This window comes from Lytechinus variegatus, chromosome 1 (assembly GCF_018143015.1).
Source record: "Lytechinus variegatus isolate NC3 chromosome 1, Lvar_3.0, whole genome shotgun sequence".
In the NCBI taxonomy this organism is placed as follows: domain Eukaryota; kingdom Metazoa; phylum Echinodermata; class Echinoidea; order Temnopleuroida; family Toxopneustidae; genus Lytechinus; species Lytechinus variegatus.
Window position 1 is genome coordinate 31,151,302 of NC_054740.1, and position 24,518 is coordinate 31,175,819.

The 24,518-nt window shown below is 34.6% G+C and overlaps 1 protein-coding gene across 1 annotated transcript; it reads right to left on the reverse strand.

The window, feature by feature from the left end:
* Positions 1-6,408: 6,408 nt before the first annotated feature.
* On the reverse strand, positions 6,409-23,443 carry LOC121411204 (tumor necrosis factor receptor superfamily member 16-like). The gene is made up of 5 exons (XM_041603787.1): positions 23,066-23,443; positions 12,001-12,154; positions 11,103-11,228; positions 8,902-9,093; positions 6,409-8,439 (listed from the first exon to the last, which is right to left on the reverse strand). The coding sequence occupies exons 1-5, from the start codon at positions 23,138-23,140 to the stop codon at positions 7,934-7,936; spliced, it is 1,053 nt and encodes a 350-aa protein (XP_041459721.1). The 5' UTR covers positions 23,141-23,443; the 3' UTR covers positions 6,409-7,933.
* Between the last annotated feature and the right edge of the window lie 1,075 nt (positions 23,444-24,518).

The following is a 24,518-nucleotide window of genomic DNA, read 5'->3' on the forward strand; positions in this document are numbered from 1 at the left end:
TGCTCAATCAATTATCATTCACATTACGATATCCATACAATTAATCATTAACCAATCATAATTCATTACATATCCAATATCAGAATATTCCTGAATTTGATCTGAATATAATAATGGTTTATTTTAGCTAGACGGATGCGATGGCCCCGGTCTTCTGTCTTCGTTTTCCAGACACCCAACAACAGGTCTGGAAAACGAAGATCGAAGACCGGGGACATGCGTTATGTCAATGGGAGAACATGTGTAGGGGGCAAGGTCCAAAGTCCATTCTAACCCGCGCACGTGTTTTGTACACACTTTGCACTGCTTTGTACACGCTTCGTGCGTGAACTACAAACGCTTTCACACGAGTGTGATACGTGTCCCCGGTCTTCGGTCTTCGGTCTTCGTTTTCCAGACACCCCAGTAATCTTAAGGATTTCGGAGAAAATTTTGCATAGCGCCGAAGTCTCCTGAAATATTAAATAAATGATGATAAAAGCAACTCTGCGTAATGCGCTGGTAGTATTGAGTGATTCGTTTTAATTTCCTCCTCACCATGAAATATAGGCCAACTACATGTACCGATAGATTTATTTAAAAAATATGTACAAAGGGTATTCTATTGTACAGTTCATTTCTCAGTTTCGAAAGAATTAAAAGTTTATTCCATTAATTTCCAGTGCCTTTAGTTATGTTTTGAAAATATCGATTTAACAATAATCGCGAAATCGATTATGAAACTCTCCCAATGACCAATGTTTAGAATCTTAATTTCATATCGAGGAAACCAATGGTGAATAAATTTGTAATCCATCATCTAAAGAAAAGTCTACAGAAATCAGTATCTGTCATTTTCTCTGCATGAAGTTTTATTTTTAGCATAGATTGGGCTAAATAACTGTGAAATTGATATAATGAAATACAAGTACGTAAGAATGTCATTCTACAGTGCGTATCAAAAAAAAGTTTACACTTTGAAAAAATCCTGTAAAATTATACATTTGTAATATTCTGAAGATTTTTCCACATTTTAACTTTAATACAGATCCAATTAAACAAATGACGATATAACTGTCGAAAAATAGTTCCGCTTGAGTGAGCACCACTTACTTTTGAAAAGTTGGTGAAAAATGATTTGCGCAGAACTTTGAAATAGTTATGCGAATAAGAGTAGACATTAATCACGAAGAACACGTTGAATTTAGCTAGTAAAATTGATTTGACGATATCTTTTACATTTTTAGCTTGTTTCCTTGCCCGAAACACTTCGAAGAGTGCATTGCCCCCACCCAACTCCTTCAAACACAGAGGCCATCGTGACGATATTTGCCATACACTGAGCTGTGATTTACATGAAATGGCTTAGGCTTGATTTTCATTTTGTTAATCATTGTCAAGCTTGGAAAAAGTGTGGAGAAACAATAATTAAATGAAAATGAAATGTGAACCCACTTTAAATGATGAAAACTTAGTGAAAAAATGCTGGAGATGTCTGATATAAACTTTTATTCAGATTTAGTTATGTCCTCAGATCCAGTTGGCACAAAAAGGGTAGAGGTTTTGCTTACTAAGTGTTTAAATTTCAATTTTGGTGGCAAAAAATGTTACAAAATGCTTGAATGTATCCATTTATTACAATTGACAAAAAGTGCATTGGGAAACGTATGAGAAATGTTTCGCAGGGTAAGTTTGATTTCGCCATTTCCCCTTGACACAGCGTGAAAACGAGCATTTCTGCGCAAAGAGATTTCTGCGAGATTTACAAAAATGGACAGTGCTCACTCAAGTGTAACATTCTGTCAAAACTTTTACTTTCATTGGATAGATGAGACCCAAACCAAAGATTATATGTGAAAAAAATACCCACATGTTGTATATTTTTTAATTCCCAGGGATTTTTCAAAGTGTAAACTTTTTTTTGATACGCACTGTATAACTTAGTTGAAATATACGATACTATTGTTTACAAGTTGATTAAATTCCAGATAAAACTTGGGTATGCTTTGATAGACTGACAAATTAATAATTGAGTGTCTTACCCAGTGTCGGTATTTATCCTTATAAAGTGGTAAACATCACAGATTTAGTGTTGAAAAAAGGCCTCAATTATTAATCGAAGTTGAATAACAACTTAAAAATAAAAGTCAATAGCCTATAATAAATGAACCAATTCCGTTGTTACAATAAGACTAGTATTAAGCATTTTATCTGACCTATTATAAATATCAATGTTGTTTTTTTTAACGGAGAAATAATCATATCAAAAATATCAATAGATTTATTTGTGGCTTAAAACTCATAGTTTAATTATTGTTAACGCAGTCAAGCTTTTATTTTTATAACAAATGCGGATACATCAGTGCATTTTCTGAAAATTATAATTTCAATTGATAAAGTAAATCTTAGCTGTTCATTTACCATCTTTTGTGCAATAAAATCATAGATAAAGATGCACATAAAACAAAATTTACTCATGCACAGAGCTTTTCATGAACTTACATATTGATATGCATATACTTAAAATGCTCCATATTTTTTCAGCATTTTTTTTCTTGAAATAATTATAATAAACACTCCTTATTTATAAACGAATTAAAAGACCATTCCACCCAAAACAGAAAGTTGATTTATTTATAAATAAAAATAAACAAACGTGAATTATGTAAACTGAAAGTATAGAGATAATTGAAAAATGAATATCAAATACATTTCATAACTAAGATCTATGTTCTAAGGTGAAGCCTTAAAATATAAACTTATTATTCAAACAAATATTTAAATCGAATATGAATCAGATATATACAGTGGATGTTACGATATCACAAATTCTATTCTTTCAATATCAAATTCATCTTAAACTCATTTCCATCGAGAGGCAGATTTTTATGCAAGTTAATACTCCTATTTACATGTACTTAGGGAAGTTTGCCCTGACGCAAAGTTGGCTTTAGAATCAAAACAACCATAAAGAATAAAATTGAATAAAACTTTGCTGAAGATTTTGGGAAATCCATCAAATGTGAACGGAGTTATGATTTTTTTTATTCAAATTTACGACGTCACATGCAAATAGATCCCTGCATGTATTATCTGATATAAATTCCATCATGTGCAATTTTCTAATAAAAATTGAACATGATTTACTTCACGTGCATTAATTCATTCATTCATTCAGAGACGCCATCTCGTATACCAGGGGGGCATTTTATAAAGCTGTTTGTAACTTAAGAGCGACTGATGATCCTTTCTTGTACCCTTAACCATCGCTAATGAATATACCATTTTCCACAAAAAAGATCACCAGTCGTTCTTTAAGTCGTTCTTAACTTACGAACAGCTTTATGAAACACCCACATGGATGTATATTGCCGTATGAAGCAATATTGGTCGCATATGCAACGTCACCAATATAAATTATGAATATACTGGAACACGGTGACACACAGTGTGTTCACATAGTGGACGATGTGAAAATATTATCCACACTGTTAAAATACTCAAATATAACAGTGTGAAGATATTTTCACATTGTGGACACCTTGACAGTGTGACTGTTTAGTATTACAGCGTGTTCACAGTCGATCGACTATGTGAATATTTGATTCACACCGTTGATACGTTCATATATGCGTAATATACAGCACATGAATAACCATGGCATGATTTAACAGTGTGAAGGTAATTTTACATGGTGTTCCACACTGTGAACACACCGTGGTAGACAATGAGTTCTTTCTAATAGGGATTCTGTGATGGATTTCAATCAAACATCTTTAATATTTTCTACATTTTTATGATTTTGTGAAAACACCTTTATCGTCATTTTCAACTTTCCCTTTGCAGTTTTTCTCACAATTTGTGATCCGATTTGGGAAAGGACCATTAAACCTAGCCACACATGATGATATACCACGTGTGTTTTTTTTGGCCTATATAAGAACGATGTCTCAATTCTACATCATTTCATTTTATTTCCATTCTAACATTTACAATGTTTTTCCATACACCTTGCTTTACATAAGCAATAAAACAAAGAAAATATATATGTACTTTATAATCAAGATAATCATAGGTTGCGATGAAGGAGACTGCTGAAAAGCAGAGCTTGTAGAGTGCAGCCTCCTGTTAAAATACTCGTAGAAAGTATATAGCTGGGGTATATAGACCAAAAAACACGTACAAGAGGATGACATATTTAGAATAAATCCAATTAAATATATATTTACTAAATCCATTTATGTGTATAGGCGCTTTCCAATATCTGGTAATTGGTGATGATTTTGAATTAATGTACGTGCTTTCCTTGGGATCATCCTATAGCAATGAGGTCCAGTTGAAAGCCAAACTAGGTCGGGTGATAGATAGTTCCCACTCATAGGCGGCGGAAGCGGGGTGGACGGGAGGGGGGGGGGTCCTGTCCCTCCTAAATTTGAGATGGGGGACGGTCCCCCTACATTTTTGTTGATAACCTTTTTGCATGTCAAAAAAAATTAGTGGTCCCCCATAAAATTTTAGTTGATAACCTTTTTTTTTGCTTGTAGATTTTGTTTCATGCGTCCCCCTAAATTCAAGTGGACCCCTCCCCCCTAATTATTTTGGTTCCGCCGCCAATGTACCCTCTACTAGTATTTGCGCCACGATTGCTATACGGTGGTCTTATCGTGGAGTAATCATAATGATTGTAAGATCAGTCTTAGAATCAGTCCTTTTAATCGTAAAAAAAATTGAATGAGTAAAAAAAAATCGCGCTCAATCGTGGCCTTTGTAACGGATCGTACGACAGTGGGAAAGAGGATATTATTTGCACAGGGATTTAAACACACGACCCTCGGATATACAGTTGAAAAGCAGAGCAAATTTCAGGTTCAGAGCTACCTCCAAAATGTTTGATTAATATTTTGATAATGAGACAGAAATGATAAAAAAAATTACATCTCCATGAGCCTTCTTGTCTGAAAAAAAGGAAAATCGGCTCATAATCGTTGACGTTACAGCAGTCGTACGATTGTATACGATAAGAAACCAAATTTTGCCTTTATTTAGGATAAAGAATTCAGAATTCAGTGTAGTTTTGTTCAGAAGCTATTAAAATCAGACATAATCATTTTAATGCAATCAAAGAGGCAAGCTTATTATGACCATGGAGCTAAAAATCCTTATCTGGAACGAACAACTCAATTTCTGAAGTGGAAATGTACATCAATTTCGTTTATATACACACAGGTAACTCAAGCTAGCACAAACACGATTAAAGATAATTTGTATAATGATCCGAGGTTTAAAATAACACATGTCAAAGCTTGTACATTGAAATAAACACCTATATACGAGTATATACATGTAGAAATACAGTACATTGAGTTTAGATGAAACTTGTTGTGATGATTGAAAGGGTCTAATGATCGGGAAATTTACGAGGGAAGAGATGTGATAAGGGGAGATAGAGAGAAAGAAAAGGAGAGAGTGAACGAAAAAAGAAAGAAAGAAAGAAAGAAAGAAAGAGAGAGAGAGAGAGAAAGAGAGAGAGAGAGAAAGAAAGAAAGAAAGAAAGAAAGAAAGAAAGGAAGAGAGAAAGAGGGAAAGACAAAAACAATATAGTCCCAGAAGCAACCAATGTGCCCTATAAATTAGCACTAATTTCGATATGGCTCTTATACAATGAAGTAAACATAAATACAAATGCTAAATTTCAAACACTATATCGACCAGCTGATGATGAGAAATTAAAGGATATACAAATACTTGAGCATTTATGTATAAAAATGGATGAAAAATAGTTGAGATGAAATATATTAGTCATTCTTATTTACATTATACTTTACAGCAGTTTTTGGTAGAAACGCGAAGCCGCCGCACAAGATACACTCCAGCGGGATTAACTAAAATCGGTACTAATTGGTAACTACCTTATATTTGATTTGTGTATTCACAGCTGCAATTAATTTGTTATATTAATTTGTATGATATTTTCTATATTTACAATATAGAAAATATCATCAAAAATAATATAACAAATTAATCGCAGCTGTATATGTATGGATTTTATTTGAAGTGAATGAATAATAAAGATTACTACAAAACAAAAAAGTATACCATGAAAATCTTGATTTTGATTGGGTGTTAACGGGAACGATTTCTTTCACTGAGTTGTACCGACTCACAACAGGAGAGGACATCCCGGAAATAATGGGCCCATGACTTGAAGGAAAAGAAAACTTGGGTCGAAGGGGGAGCAAGAGCATATTCAGCTCTAGAGTGATTATATCCAAGCAACCACACTCAAAACACAAATCAGTCAAAAATGACTGGTTAATAGGGTCAGCTGGGAGCAACTGTTATTCTAGTCAAATGTGACTGTTTTCTAGTCGTATTTTACTAGAACATGGTTATTTCTGACTAGAATATATGTCAGAAATGTGATTATCAGTGATTTCCATATCAGTTGCTCCCAGCTGACTACTTGTCTAGTCAATTTGACTGATTTGTTTTTAGAGTGTGCAGCGGCCACGGGTCTGGCAATAAGATGTATTTGGAAGTTATGATAATCATCGAGATAAACTATTATGATTTTGGAAAAAAGTCAACGCCATCAACTTTATATCCAGTGGCGGATCCAGGATTTTTCGAAGGGGGGGGGGTACATTTTCCCGAGGGAAAAAAAAGTCTTCACTTTCAAAAGGGAGCATGTGCCCCCCCCCCTGGATCCCCCAGTGTTAAGATCATAATCTTTGTGAATTCACCCCACCATTTGTTTTGAAACAACCAAGAGGTTATCCCGTTTTGATCATTCAGGGTTATATTATTTTTGTGCTTAGAGAGATATCATTGGGATATTAATCACATCTCTAAATTTATATAATTTTCAGTTATTTATATAATACACTATCAACATAGTAAGCAGTTTAAAGTAGCACATCGTATATAGGCGTATAAGAATGGAGTAATATAGCGTTAAAAGAAGTGATAATTTAGCTGTGATTAATGATAATTGTGATAATGGTGATAATAACAATGACAATAATAGAAATAATAATAATAACAATGATAATAACAATAACAACAACAACAATAATAGTAATAATAAAATAAAAATAATAATTGTAACAATATAACTATCATAACTGCTTCCCAAACCAACAAAAGCACTGCTACGCCCCAATCGACTATCCCGTGTCTTCCTTACTAAATGGTAAACCCTTAATATACTTCTTGGCTGTCTTGGCACCTGCAGTATCACCTGCAACATCAATCCCCCTCCCCCTATAATATAATGATATTGATATGTAAAGTTCAAATAAATATAAATGGGTTTCTAATGTTCTTTAATTTGCTTAATAATTGTTTAATGTAACAGTGTAAAAGAGCCACGCAAAGACCAAATCCGATGCTATCGCCTGCGCCCATTGTACCACCCAGCATGCTGCAAAATAAAGGTTGTTCCATATGTGGTCTGACCGGAGTAACTGCCGTTTCATTAATATTTTTGTCCGGCAAGTTGTCAGCTCTGGTAACTTTCCATGATTTTGATTGGCTGATAAGCGCTGTTGCTATGGTTACCGTCGGATAAAACAGGACTTGTGGGATAACACATCCGATAAGTCCTTTATCCCCTGGAGATATTATATCCTCGTTGCGCTAGGTGTATCTTGCGCGGCAACCTATATACCCGTAACAAATTTTGCACCATCTTTATTAATGAACTTTAGTAACAGCTTCAGCCTCTTTGGATATAGGGAGGCCAGGATCTTGGTGTCCATTCTTGAAAGATGACGCGCAATCATAAGAAGGTAGATGCGATATCCGACATCATCGTTTGCCCTAGATTTATATAGTTATAATGAAGGGCCCTGGAAAAGGAGCTTATTATGACAATATTCAGGCATGCGCCCTTCTTTCAAGAATGGACCCATGAACCTAGCCATATTGCATCATAATCAACAAACTGACAGGGTTAAATCATATCAATACTTGTTCTCCTAGGCAACGCGTCGATGTTTCTCAAGACGTCTCCCCGAGGCACGGCGAGCCAACCCTTGACCGGTTCACGTCCTCGGGCAAAGCCGACCGTCGCATCGCCACCTTTGACTATCCCTCTTTTCATGAGGAAATAACACGTGACGTATGTCGTCACAAAAGACACGACACAACTGGCTGCTATGATTCCGATGACAATGAGGATATCGGTCGCCGAAAACTTCGATGACGACTGGTGACCAATCGCAGTCGCAGCCAATGACGTCGTAGGTGTCGGTGTAGACGATGATAACACGGGCAGAAACGAATTCAGCTTTTTGGTGGAAATCGACCCTGTTGATTGCAGAATTGCAATTGTCGACATGAGTACATCGACCTTCCCAGCCCCAGCAGCCGCTGTAGATGAAGGATGATGTGCTTCAGGATTCAAGAAATGAGCTGTTGCAGTATCTGTCGATATCTTGTCCAATAAGGACAAATTATCTAGAAGATAATAATTTTTAGGAAAAGAAAATGTTTGTTTATATGGAATACATTCGAGAGAATGGTTTAGATAACATGAAGACGCAATAAAAGAAGCAAAATGCGAACGGACTTAGGATGGTTGAAATAGTGATATCCTGGAATAACAAAGTGCCGATATTATACGCACAGTTAACGCCACAGTCAGCAGACCTCCTCCTCAACATGACTTGCAATAAGGTTCATTCAAAAAATGATAATGTGGATTGTACGTCTTAAGAAAATCACCTAAGACTTATTCCCTATCTAATCCACTCACGTAAAAAATAATAAATTGATTAAATAACCAATAAAAAAATCTTCACACATTTTCCTATTATATCATCATGTATAGGCCTATACAATAATTTTAGTTGGCCCCTATCCCCTGAAAAAAATATATATCTGAAAATTGTCTGGTAAAGAAATCGTAACTTTCACTACCTGTCATCCCATCGCTATTGTCCTTGGTGATTATTGATGGGTTTATCCTCCTGGCTCTAATGAATGAGTCTTCTCTACACTGGTAGTTCCCGCTTCCTTCATGCTGTGTGCATTCATAAACCCTATCACCGCCAGTATCAGGGCAAAGCGAACACTGTTTGCACCGTTGGGATACAGTATCGAAGTAATAACCTTAATATAAGAAAGAAAACAAAGTCCAGGAATTATCATTTTAAATTCACCATTGGGACATAAAACGCAGTTGAGAAAATTAAAGAAGTCCCCACCTTTCAAAAATATTTTTCTTGCCCCCCCCCAAAAAAAAAGGGTCTACAATAAATTCACAAGCTCAACTTTTCATTGGACTCTATTTTTTCCAGCTAAACATTGAAAATTTACAATTTTTTCACATTTTATATTCATCCATTCTAATTTCAAATATATAATTTAAGTGTCTTATGTTGTGTATACCCTACTCAAATCGTTTATTTCATTATAAATGTACAGACTTTTGTTTACCCCTTTTGTTAAATAGGAACAATTTATAAATGATTTATAAATTTCGATGATTTCAGGATTGCTTTTCTAAGTAGTTGACGATAGAGGGCGAAAGTCTTTCAATACCTTGGACCAGCATTAAGCTGCAAAATACAAACAGTACCAATGTCATTTAATCAATAAATAATTTTTCGAGTTGGTCACCAACAGCGACGTGTTAGGAAGGATATGAACAGTGGCGTATCGTGAATCAAAGCACTGGGAGAGGGGGAGGCACGAACAAATATTTTGGGTCGTTTTCGCGCGCTCAATGATTTACAATGACTTGAAAAGAGACATTTAAGGAAAGTTTGTAGGAATTCATGGAGGCCATACATATGTCACTGATCAAATGATGCGATCAAGCACAAATCGCGAGTTATTTTTTTACATTCTGACCTGAAAATATTACATTCTAATGATATCACGTGTCTCAATAAATAAAAAATGCGAGCACGAAGCGCGGGCTGATTTGTTGTGTCTATGCATTAACCACAAGAGAGAACTTTTTTTTAAAATAAAAGGACCTTACGAAAAGGGAACATTTTTAAGTACTTTTAACTGTAATCTTGAAAAGGATTTGGACATTAGTGATTAAATAATGCAAAAAAACTCGCAGCGCGAGAAGAAATGTTTGTTTGTTATTGACTTGAAAAGCGCAATTTAATCCTCTAGAACAGGAATTATGTATCTCATTAAATGATTGTGCCTGGAGGAGTAAACACATAATATTATGCCCTCGGCAAATAATTTGTATTAAACTCTGAAATAATGTATTTCCCTTTTCCATTATGTCTATCTTTCTTTCCCACACTTTCTCTCCCTTTCCCCCGGTTTGTTAATGTTTCTTGCCAGCCGATGGGGGGGGGGGCACGTGCCCCCTGTAGTTGCGCCAAGGTACCGGATAGGGCATAGGAATGTACCCGCTTAGTACAAGCTCGTTTTAACCTAATGTGAAGACAACGTGTTTCAACAAAGACCTCTCAGCTATTCATTGTGATTTGACGGTCATTTTCAGTGATTTGCTATGTTCAAGAATCCAACCCAGTTGCAATCGCGAAAACTCGATAATTATATGCCCATCAGACTCTCCATTATACCTTCAAGGCACTGAATACAAAGAGCGCCATCTCATCATCTCTCCCATAGATAAATTTCTGACCAGAATTTGAATATCAAGGGGGCACGTCCCGCCTTATTGCCGCAAGTAGTGTTGGTAAAATGTCCCCTGATTTATTGATTTATATATATCTCTTTTTCTTTCCATAAGGATACTGATTTTTAAATACAGGTTTTCACATTTTACTCCTCTTTGAATGATCAAGACTTCCTTCCCCTCACGTACATGATGTAATTGTATGCAACAGTAAATAAAGGGAAAGGTAATAAGATTGATGTAGAGAGAATTTCTCTCTATTTGGATTATAAAAAAAAATAATAAATAAAAAAAATAGTTGCCAAAATTGAGCAATACGAAGGTTCTAGTTACTCATTATGAAACATGGATATCTCCGTGGAATACTATCATAAAAAGAGGGCTGCCACTTTGGCCCCACTGAATCCCTTTACGATACATTTTTGTTATCAAACTTTGAAGTAAATGTTTAGTTATTATCACAAGAACAAGAAGAAATGAGATACAATTGGAGCCCAGAGTTCCTTACCTGTGCTGCATTTCGTCCTACACAAGGTATCTTTCATTGGTGTACAAGGATCGCTTAGCTGATGTATGCCACATACTTTACATGGCTTGCACACAGATAAAGACGTCCAACCATTGGAGTATGTATCTATTATGATGGCAAATATAATGATGAAAAATTATTATGGTGTATGGTTAATCAAAACGACAAATAAAAAGAACCAAGGACCCGTATATTTAGGAAAACAGACTGCAAGGTTTGAGGTTTGGCAAATAAGGGTTATACTAAATTTGTCAAAGTATTCGTTTAAGATTATCATGTAAGACTTAGTGCCTTCCAAAACTTTTTAAACTATCCTTTCTGTTTAAACAAAGAGGGGGTCTTACTATTAGAGACGTAGTTTTGATATTGATCTCAACATTCCCAATGGGGATGACCGCCATGACATCAGGATTAGTTTAATAGAAAGGGATTAATGAGAGAACTACATTGATGAAGTTATGACGAAAGTCCTTCAAAGGATATAACCGTTATATCAATTTGACAAAGTGTCATGATTTTGTGACGTCACAATGGTAACTTCCAATTATCCATTTTTTATGGCTCATGAAGAGCAAAAGTAATATTTTTAAACATAGTAGCGTGTGTGAAATAATGTGTCTGATACGGTATATATTTGATTCACACTCATCACTTTCTATGAAAATGGCAATTTATTAAATTTTTATCACCTGACATAAATTATATATATATATATCTCATTTTCTATTATTTTTCATACAGACTTGAATGTCAATACATTTTTATCAATTTTTCTCTTTGCTATATCTTGCAAATGTACTTAATGTTTGCTAAAGATGGTTTCACTGGAATGATAATTCCACATTTGTCAAATATAGGATAAACCAGAAGAACATACTCGTAGGGCATACAGCACACATGGTATCATCCGTAGCATTACAGCTACTAATCTGGTAATAACCCGGTTGACATCGAGAGCAAGGAATGCACGGATTCACACTGTTTGTCATCAGCGATGATGCGTAGTATCCAGGTTCACACATTGCTAAAGCCTAAGATAGGATAGTTGTAGGAGAGATTAAGAATTACATTCAATTCTTATTCCATTTCCATTCAAAACATAATACAAAGTAATATAAAGTAATACAAATCAAGTACAATTTTACAGACGAGCATTCTTACTTTGTAAAACACACACAAAAAAAGTTTGACATTGAGCATAAATGGAAATGAGGGGAGTCCACTAAAATGCAAAGCTTGTTAATTACAAGCTACATTATTAATCACAATAAAGTTATTTTGCGTTTCATATGCCGTTTAATGTATAAACGTTTTTTTTTAATTAAGGTATGAGATACAAATTGAGAAAAATGTACATAATATTATATACATTCCTCTTCCTCAAATATCATATAGTGAGGATAAAATGTTATCAATCGTGTCAATGGCCTTATAAAAGTCTATTGCATTTATCATTATTTTCAATAAAAGTTTCATTAAAAGTAAGCAAGTTATGACAAGATGAATTCTTTTAGTACACCTGATTCAGCAATATTATTCAAAATTTCACAGTCAGGAAAGTGATAAAAGGGAGAATAAATAAGTTTCGCTATAAATTTTTGCAAATGATGATCGTAGAAATCGGTTGGTAGTAATGATAGATGACGAGGATACTCTCAGCAACAGAAACAAAACTTTGGTTACATATTCCATGAAATGAAGATGATGGGAAAATAAGGGGAAGCGAGTAAGTTTATTCTACGTTATACTGGTACGTGAGAAATACGAAAGTGAGAAATATTTTATTGCTGTTTCAATCTCTGTTAAGTGATTCGTTCTGCGTTTCACTTGTTAATTAAATAAATATTAATGAATTCGAATACTGTTTTTTTCTCTTTTATACCATCCAAAATTCATTTCATGTTTGACATTGGCTATATCAATAATCAATCATGAATGGTTGCATACGTTACCCCCAGAAGGGAATTCCCCTAATGATTCCCAACACGTTCTATTCAACATGAATAGAGAAACGATTGAAAATAATGTCTAATACATGTCATTTGCATTCACCATGACACAGTATACGTTTACATCCCACATGTAACTCTCAGAGTAGTTTAAAACAGTGTTCTATAATCATGGCTAAAGGAATACATCATCAACTTAACTTTAGGTATAAATTGATGAATTTCATTAAAATTTAATGCTATTGATTTTATGTATACTGGGGCACTTGCCTATAGATAAGAATCGGGGCGCTAGACCCACTCTGCCCCCCCCCCCCCGCGCAAAAAAAATTCCATGACCAAAAAATAACAAGTGGAACGCCTCTGGCAATCTAACCTGCATTATGCGATTCAACATAGCAGTAGTGCTGACTTTGAAAACTACTATAAAATAATTATTCACAAAACCATTCATATAATGATACAATACTATACGTTCATTGACCCTAAATGACATTTTACCTTGGTCATGTGACTAAAAACTCGCACAGGATGTTCAGTGATACTTAATTATTCTTGTGTCTAAGTTATGTGAATCAGATCCATAAACTTAATTCAAAAACTTAATTTTCGGTTAACATTTGATGTTGCCGCCGCCGCCGCCGTCGGAAAAGCGGCGCCTCCACAATGAGTATAAAAAAAATGGGACAGTTCTGAAGTCTAAAAAAATTGTTTCAAATTATTATATCTATATTTTGATGTTAATAGATGCTCTGAGATGTTACCATTGACAGGGGCGTCGATCCGGGGGGGGGGCATCGCCCCCCCAATGAAAATATTGGGGGACAAACATATCGTTTTGCCCCCCAAATAATCCCGCATGTGCAAGAAAATAAAATAAGATTGTAATGTTACAAATAAATCAGCAAACGAGATTGAGATACACAACTTGTTCTTTGTCTAAAATCGTGCTCAAAATGTCAGATCGCGCTCGCATCATTTCTGTAGCAAAACCCATACTTTTCATGATCAAATAGGTGAATAGAATGTCCCGTTTTTAGTTCGATTTGAAATAATCTTTTGTTGGATATATATCTTGTTCTTTATTAAAAACGTCCATTAAACTTTTTTTTCAGATCGAAATATCAAAATTGTCAACTCGCGCTTCGCGCTCGCATCTATTTTTTTTTTAGATACCCATCTTAATCATTGGTACCAAAAATGCTTAGAATATCACGCTTTCAGGTCAGAATATAAAGAAATTTTAAGCTCGCGCTTCGCGCTCGCATTAATTTGTTGGTGAGATATGTGTCTCTATCTCACGAGTTTTATATATATATATAATGTAGGCATATGTGTGTATGTGTGACAGTTTGATTGTTTTGTGCGATCGAGCGCCTTTGGAAAGCTGATTCATGATTTTGCCCCCCCCCCCATCTGAAAAATGGATCGACGCCCCTGATCATTGAAATGCTATTTAAAAAATAAATTTTGTTCATGCTTGAGCGAACATGGGACGTTTTTGTCGGGGGTTCAAAAAGAGGCTTGCGCCAAAATGGCAGAAATGAGAAATTTGATTAGACTTTTGGTTATCAGCAGACTTCCTCTTAATCTTTTCATTGTCTTTGCCATAATAATTTCGAATTATGCTGCCAAATTTCATTTACAAATTTATCTATTTACCTGAATTATTTTGTTTTTCATTTAAACTTCTTTTACCTTTGAATTTTCCTTCATAAGTAAGAAAAGAAGACTTTTTGTCAACCCAAGTAAGAAGATTTGCATTATTAATTGGGAGAATTTGTAATTATTCAAATCCTTTTATTATGTGAAACAAATTATGCTATGGTACCTATAAAAGACATGAATCCTATTTTCAAGGGGTTATGGAAATTTTCACCAAGTTTATGTGCTTGACAGGACAAACAGGAAAGGATACATGTCTTTCAACGGCAATGGTGTATTGAGTCATTTTTTGAAGGAGCAAGATATGGCAGATCGGGTAAAATGTATTATAAAGTTGTGAAGCAATCAATGAAAAAAATCCACTTTTTAAAAATAAAATATAAAAATTTGTGATTTTGACATAATATTCAGAAAATAATATCATATTTCGCTTTCTATGTTTTCTGTTATTTTCCCTTTCACTTTTTTTTTCTTGGTCATGATTTTTTTGGGGGGAGCACCCCAAGCCCCCACCCATCAGTATGCCACTGTTCAAAGGAAACACCTTTGTAGCACACAATCAAAGGATTTGAAGAAAAAGAACACGCTCTCCCATACTTCGGTTGAAAAAAAGTTATTGCCTAAAGAAGGAATATTCAAAGCTAAAAGAGAACATATTAAAAAGGAACAACATAACTATTCAAGCAAATAAGTATATTTGGAAATGAATTTTGACCGCATAATTCGAAAATTATGGCAAAGGTAATGAAAAGTTTAAGAGGAAGTCTGCTGATTAGCAAGAAGTCCAACCATTATTTTTATGCCTTTTTTGCGCAAGTCTCCTTTTTAACCCTTGACAAAAATATTCCGTGTTCGCTCAAGCATGAGCGAAACAAAATTATTTTAATGGCATTTGAAGGATAAGACTTCAGAGCACCTATTGACACCAAAATATAGAGATCATGATTTGAAACAAAAATTTTATAGACTTTTCAAATCTGTCCCGTTTTTTGGATACGCACTGTATAGTCTCACTCTGCTATGCAGGTGAGACAACAAATGAAAATATGGGGGGCGGAGAAAGGGACAAGGATTAAATGAAAATAGGATATGATTTCCAAGTATCATGGCAAAATCTATCACAAAATTAGATTTGCATTTTTAAAAGGTAAACTTGGTAAAGACAGCTAAGAAATTTCGCCCCATATAATATGCCATGTTGTTTCTCCTCATTTTTTTCAGGGGGGTGGGGGAGTGGGTTCATTACGCCATAGATAGCAAAATGAGGTACCAGTTTGTAAATTGGGCCGGGCTGCCTGGCACAATTTTTAAACGTATACTTTGGTATTTATTTTCCATATCACATTGTTAAAAACAATACAAGGTGAATTTATGTACATAATAAAATCAAAAGTATAGTGAGATGGCTTGATAAACCCACCAAGCTTTGTTAATATAACAAAACTGTTCTTCCCTGATGGGGTCCAGAGAATATGTAACAACAGTTACTGTACATAACATGATATAACAACAATTACTGTACATGACATGAAATAGAATTATACAACAGTTACTGTACATAACATGATATAACAACAATTACTGTACATAACATGATATAACAACAGTTACTGTACATAACATGATATAACAACAGTTACTGTACATAACATGATATAACAACAATTACTGTACATAACATGATATAACAACAGTTACTGTACATAACATGATATAACAACAGTTACTGTACATAACATGATATAACAACAATTACTGTACATAACATGATATAACAACAGTTACTGTACATAACATGATATAACAACAGTTACTGTACATAACATGATATAACAACAATTACTGTACATAACATGATATAACAACAGTTACTGTACATAACATAACAACAGTTACTGTACATAACATGATATAACAACAACTACTGTACATGACATAAAATAGAATTATACATAAGACATAATTGAGCTAAACAATAATGAAAAACAACAAAAAGTATACATCTATACCCTAACGCGACCCCCCCCCCCCACCCACCAATTTGTCGCTAGTATTTCTTTTAAAGGTCAGTGCAAGACTGAATTATCTGATTTAAATTTTTATAAAAAGTAAATAGGCTATTTTATAATTTTATTGTAGATGGTAGATCATTATATTCTCGTGATCTTCTATACAAGAACGTTCTTCGACAGCATTCACTCTTGGGTTTGGGAATTTTAAAACTTCCTTGCGATCGGAGAGAATACGAATAATTGCAATATTGGAAAGACTCTTCTAAATAAGGTGGGGCTATAAGTTATGAAGGGATTTGTATATTATTATGGTTAAATGTGATTTACGCCTTGATTTGAGAGTCTTCCATCCTAATTTTATATGAATATCATTGTTTGAAACGTGATTAAACCCCAGATTAAACAAATTTATTTTTAAAACTAGAATTTAATTCGTCATGCGGACGAATTAGGTGATCTGTCATGATTGTTCATTCAGAGTCGGCTAATGTATAAAATGAATAATTTAGATATGATTGATAATCTTGATTCTAGACATCCTAAGAATAAATTTTGACCATTGCTCAAAGTGATTATTAATGTTTCCCATAGACTTTACACGTAAGCAATTTTGAGAATTACAATTCCAATATTGCAAGTGAAAAACGGGCATGATCCCGGCATCTGATCAAAAAGTGGAGTGCACATTACCGAAAGCACAGAATCTCAGCTATAACATATTAAAAGCTCCGGCAAAACTGACAAGAAGAAATGGAGATATGGCTCACGAAATAGAGGAATGTCGAATCTAGTTTTGAGAAAAAGTCATGTCCCATAGAGATTACACACAAAATACATGTGATATGAAAAAAACAATTATAATCTGTTTTATCTTGCAAAATTTTAACTTTCATACCTTTTAATTATCATAAAGGATCATGTAAGAGGTGGCAAAAAGAAAAAAAAAATGAAAAAAAAATCATCTTTTCTACCCCAGGAATCGAACCTCCGCCGCGCCCTCGAGAAAGCAAGTCAAATGCGTTATCCATTGAGCCACGATATTCCCCATAGAGATTACACGTAAGCAATTTTGAAAATTACAATTCCAATTTTGCAAGTGAAATACGGGCATGATCCCGGCATCTGATCAAAAAATGAAGGGCACACGTCCGATAGCCCAGAATCTCAGCTACAACATGTCTAAAGCTCAAGGAAAGCTGACAAGAAAAAATGGAGATATGGCTCACGAAATAGAGGAATGTCGAATCTAGTTTTGGGAAAAAGTCATGTCCCATAGAGATTACACGCAAAATGAGGACAAATGACATGCCTCTTTTCATCGCTGTTTTACGCAATGATGCGTTTATCAAAACGAATATCCATGTTAACTGAGGAGAAAGAGTACCTTCTAAACTAAGACATATCGAAATCTGGGCGAAAAATGATCTATATTCGAGAAGTTACAGCCAAATTTGCATAAATTTGATGACGTCATTTTTGAATAAATGAAATTTTTAGTTTGGGCGCCTATTTGATGACGTCACGAGATAATTTAGGGACAATGGTGACATAATATCAAATCTACAACTCATAATCTATCGATATATGAAAAAAAAATTGGGGGTCAACGGACTATTTAAAGAGCTACAGTGAATTTGCAATAGGCATGTTTTTGCCCATATATGGCCTATAGTGAGAGCTCGCGCGCACACGTGCTGCAAAGTTTAACGGGTGTTAATTTCGTTATTAATGGTTGTAGAAGGTTGATCAAGGTATCAAATTGCTCAGAATTTTATTAGCAATGCAATGATATTAAAAGAAACGGTTTTTCTGCGTTGTGTTAAGGTGTAACGCGCGGAAACGCGCGCGCATATGTGCGCGCGCGCAAATTTTCGAAATGCTTAAAATGACCTGAAACGTACCCAAAAAATTTTATAGGTCATTTGGACGATTTTTTTACCTTTGACGCGCGCGTACGCGCGCGTCATGACCTCTACATGACCTTTGATGACATTGACATTTGATCCTTGACATGAAGTTAATGTCATGTAAATATTGTTAATTTTTGATAATTGATAATGAAGATATGATCAAATGAAGAATTTTACAAAATGGCGCGTAGATGACGTCATCATGACCATATGACCTTGAAAAGCTTATTTTGCCGTCTCTATGATAGATTCTATATATGACGAAAAAATCAGCAAAATTGATTCAGCCAATTTCGAGAAAAGTTGGCGACAAAAAATAGGTACAATGAATAAAGATAGGAAGAAAGAAATAAAGAAAATTCTGACGAAATCAATAGGTGATCTGTCATAGACAGACCACCTAATGAGACGTCCGGCCCAATTTTGTAATTTTTACAAACAACTTCACTGCATAAGGCTTCACTGCATAAAATGGGGAATCCCACGTTGTATTGAAATATAAACGATTGGAGAGGAGATGAGCAGCTGGGCGGAGCTTGATGTGCAAGAGTGCACGTGCGTGAGAGGGAGAGAGGGGGAGGGGGAGAAAGGGGGAGGGAGAAGGGGGGGGGGGTTAGAGGGAGACGGATAGAAAATGGGAGGGCCCGGTGGGAGCTAGGCTGGATTGAGTATGGGGAGCCTGATGAACATCTTGCACAATGAAAACGCTGTTTATGATTTTATACAATGCTGTTTACTACATGAACCTTACAGTATTTGTTTAAACAATCATGTTTAATTTATTGAAGATTAGATATTGAAAATTAAACTTTGTTGCTTAAGATTTAAACTCTTGTTTGAACTGTTTAAACAATTACTGTAAAGTTCATATAGTAAACAGCGTTGTATATATTATTTTTTTTTTTACTGTGTGGGGAGGTGGAGCTAAAGTTTAGAAAGTCACCTATCGGGTACAAATTTCGTTTTGCTTGCCAGTATCGCAACTCCTCCATGTCTTCTGCCTCAGCGGGAGCATGGCGCTAACACTGATAGCTCCATGAGCGAGCGGGATTGATGAAGTCCGTTCATTTATGTACAAGAGTGTGCTCGTCCCATAGAGTTATATAAACCTAAAACTCTATGGCTCGTCCATTCATTCATGTACCAAGTCCATGCGCCTGCGCACTTAAGTTTTTTTAGCTAAACTTATGAATAATTCATGCACCATAGCGTTCCCAAGTACGGAAACAATGTTCGCGAGCGGGAGGGTGCTCGTGGGGGGTTGACAAAGAAGAAAAGGCGGGGAATTCCACGTTTTATGTTAATTCCATTGACTCCATCCGGTGCACCTTCACTGAAAGATGTTTCTTCATTAGGCGCCAAAGTAGTAGCAATATTTGTAATTTTAAGCATCGCCGAACTTTCTATAGCTTTTCAGTAAGAAATATGAAAATATTAAAAATCTACATGATAAAAGAAATAGCTACACTCTAGCTCTCAAAGATTTACATAATATGAAATTAAAAATCTATATAATCTAAGAAATGGCTACACTCTAGCTTTCAAAGATTTAAGATAGGCATGAAAAATAATTGCTTTTACTCTAATTCAAATCAAATCAATCAATTCAGTGTGAAGAGAGCCATAATATAATTCTCACTATGTCTGTCTGAATAATAAAATAATAATAATAATTTCGCTTTATATATACATACAAGAAGACAAAATCAATAGTTTATCACTCTCCTCTTTAAACAGTAGTAAATGGACTTTTAAATGGCCCAATTTCTCAGCAAAAATCGAGAAAGAGGTGTTCTTTTAAATCCATTTTCGAATGATAACGGTTGTTGAAGAAAGAAACATCTTTATTTTGATAGACAACACGATGCACAATAAGAATTAAATTTTACAGGGCCTCAGTTTGAGATAAAAAAGCAAAGACGTAATCACTTTGTAAGATAATTCTATCATTTAGGAGCTAATATTATTTTATTATTTTCCATTTATTTATTCCATCTTCATATTCCACAAATCATTAATGAAGATTTTTTTCATTTATAATCATTTCAATTGAAAAAAAATACATCATGTTCATGAAATATGCAATTTTAACACGAACAATTACATTAAAAAAAGTGGACCGGTATACTGAAAAGCAAAGTTTGTAAGATGTAGACACCCTATATATATACAATGAGAATAACGATTAAAACAAAGCAAGTCAGCAAAGTTCCATAGAAATTAACATTTTATAACACATATGTATTTACACAGAGTACAAAATTAATTGCGTATAAGCACTATACATGCATGGATACAAAGTTCAAAATTCACACGAGATATTTGATTAAATCTGTAAGAATTACGAAAGATTTTTTAAGAGTGATTTACATCGGTTTACATTATTTGCCCGGTTTACTGTGAAAAAGACCCGGAGAAAAAGACAGTTTGCTAGAAATTTTGGCTTTTTAGGTTGTAAGTCGTTTTACCGTCAAGTATTATACGAATGCAATTTATTGTTTCTTCTAAATTTATTTTGTATACTAATTTTACCTAAAAAGTAAATAAAGAGTTAATGCCATGTAAGGGAAATTATGATGTAGAAAGAATGATTTTTTTTATGTACCCTTTTGTGACCCCCTTTATTTCAGTACTCCTCTTACTTTAATGATCGGTCAAAATATGAGAAAAATTCAAACCATAATTATTACTTTGTACACTATTACGAAACATTTTACACGTGTCTGCAATGAATTGATACATGAGAACACGGCCGCAGAATGAAAGATAAATGAAATGAATCTCCTTGGTTGCGGTTTCTACGATCATTGTGAGGGGTGTTGGCTAATTTCATGCTAAATTCCCCCGCAATCTTTGAACCGGGATGCATGGTGGTGATAATTTCAGTATCATTTTCAAAATATGGTAGTTCAAACGTAACGAAGTGTGTATGATTAATATGTATATGTTGTATACATAATACATATATATATATATATATATACATACATATATATATATATTCATATATATATATATATATATATATGTGTGTTTGTGTGCGTGTGATTGTGTGTGTGTGTGACACATTATACATGTACAACAGCTTTGGCAACTCTCTGTAATTAAGTATGTTTAATTACATATATAATCATATATATATATATATATATATATATATGTATATATATATATATATATATATATATATATATATATATATATATATATATATATATATATATATATATATATATATATATATATATATATATATATATATATATATATAAAACAAACTACAACTTTCTTTTAATTCCGTCGACCATCAGTATTTCTTTCATCAAAACATTGATGTAGATGAAAGGGCCGGGCCGGAGCGGGCCGGAGCATGTCAAACATTCAAACAGAGAGAAATCCCCGGTAAGAAAGGGGAATCAGCCATCAAATATCCCTTAAAGACTATAATCGTCCAATTCTTTAAAAAAAAAGGGGTTTTGAATTAGCTGTTCCTCCCCCGCCTCTTCCACATCGGCTAAAACAATTCAGTCCTCATCATGTCTATGACACTTCCACATCCTCGTACAACGCGCCCCTCCATAATACAGACATTAATATTTATTGAAAAACTACTTGGTATCACTATAAGGATCCTCTTTCACTTTCATCAACAAAATGAAAATAATCAGTTAAAACCGAGTCTGACATTGAGTCGAAAAGTAGCATATAGGCCTGAGCATCATAATTACTAGTTGTACCTAGAAAATAGTGTCAAAAGTGGGACAAATTTTCTGAGAAATAGAAAAAAAAAGGAGAGGGAAAAGGTCACCATTTCCAGAAACACTTTCCCGTCACAAGATTTTTGACAACCAGAAAAAAAATAGGTGTAGAAACAAAAATTAGTTAAGGGGCACTGTGCCCCTGCTCCCCCGTTACCATGGTTACACCACTTACAAAAATGTATATTTTCTGAGCTATAAAGGCAACTGTAAAATATATTCAAAATAGGAGAAATCACTGAAGCAACTGCAGATAAGAAAAACTGTATATAAATTCATTTTTATAGGGAAAATATGAGAATTATTTGTACTTTTTCCAAAGCATTTGTCGTTTTAGTGCAAATGGTATATTACAAAGCAGTGAAAGCACATGTTTATAGGGACTATACGAATAACAAGTATCAAATAAAAATAAATTTGTATATATACCCCCCCCCCCAAAAAAAAGGGTCTAAGTACGGTTGACATAATTATTTGCTAATCAGATTTTAGGGATGAAGTGGATCCAAATCAAATAAGGAGTCTTGTAAAGACAATATAGATAAACAATGAAAAAAAATTATATTACATAAATGTTAATTAATCGATTTGGTGCCCCTTACAGTGAGGTGAAAATACTAAAGGTAGTATTTTTTTCACTTCTCTTACCATCTTCTGCGCTGGTGTCATTGCACAATTTAAGAGAACCATCATCATCAAACTGAAAACTAAAACCAGCATCATTTGATGACGACACAATATTGTGAAAATGAGATGTGAGCTAGCTTGCTACGTCTGTCCAAAACACAGATTTAGAAAAATCATCAGAGGCACAAAGTATATCCAACTGCGCGAGCGAATTATAGAAAGCCAGTCCGATGAGGCACTGAAACGATTGAAATAACCATGGAGCATAAAATGTCTTCTAGATACGCACTTCCGATGGATGAACGCTTTATTGGTTGGTCCCTTGAAACATTGGAAAAACCAAGTATATCGTTTTGAATTCTAAGGTATCTGTTTACATTATTACTGCCCAGGCCAGTGTAGAATCTACGACTATATCCTTGCATACATAATAGTGTAAAAGCTATTTTTAGACACGGGTTTTCCCAGCCAGCTATTTTGCATACTGTAGTGATAAGGGGTCTTGGGGAATTCCAACGTTGAAACAATATGCAAGGACCTTATCAATAGCCTTTTTATTCAGGCGTATTTAAACGAAAACATCAGAATAGGCCTATATCTGCACCTCCCTGACCAGCCACGGTTCATTACACACAGACAAACAAACCCCCCCCCCCAAAAAAAAAAAAAAAAACGAAACTGGCAAAACGAGATGTGCGCATGACAAGTGATATAGCCAGACGTTGATCGTTACGACCAGTTCGGTTTGGGTGCTCAGGTAATTCTGAGGGGCATCTGTAGGCCTATTATTATGCAATGACATATTAACCCATTTGGGTCGTTGCGTAATCCATTGAAATGCTTAAGTCGTTCTGTGGGAGCAGGCATGAAATAGGCCCCGAATGGGAAGAGAGAATGAATAACAGTATGAAAATAGAGGCCTACATTGTAACTATAGTAGGTAGTACCCTTAAAGTTCGTTTGAGATTAATGTGACGTAAAAAGTTTTAGTTGGCCAATATAACAAGACTATATGGTGGCCCTTAAGGGACATCGCAAACAGACCAAATCGCGAATATTTACGACGAAATTCACGACGTCGCCAATTTCGTCATCAATTTGAAATATTCACGACGAAATTGGCGACGAAATTCACGACATCGTGAATTTCGTCGCCAATTCTGCCCCGAATTATTCACGACGTCGCCAATTTGAATACCGACGACGAAATTCACGACATCGTGAATTTCGTCGTGAATATTCGCGATTTGGTCAATTTGCGATTTCCCTTCAGGGCCACCATACTAGACCCCCATAAATACATCCAGGCACTGCCATTTGTTTATATGCCATTTTGATTAGAGTTACGGCAAACTGTACCATAATCATCCCTTTTTCATATTAGAAGGATGCACATGAAAAATATTTCACATATGTATAAATAATTATTGGTAATAATTTTATTATGTGAGAAGTGAGATTTTTATTAATAGAG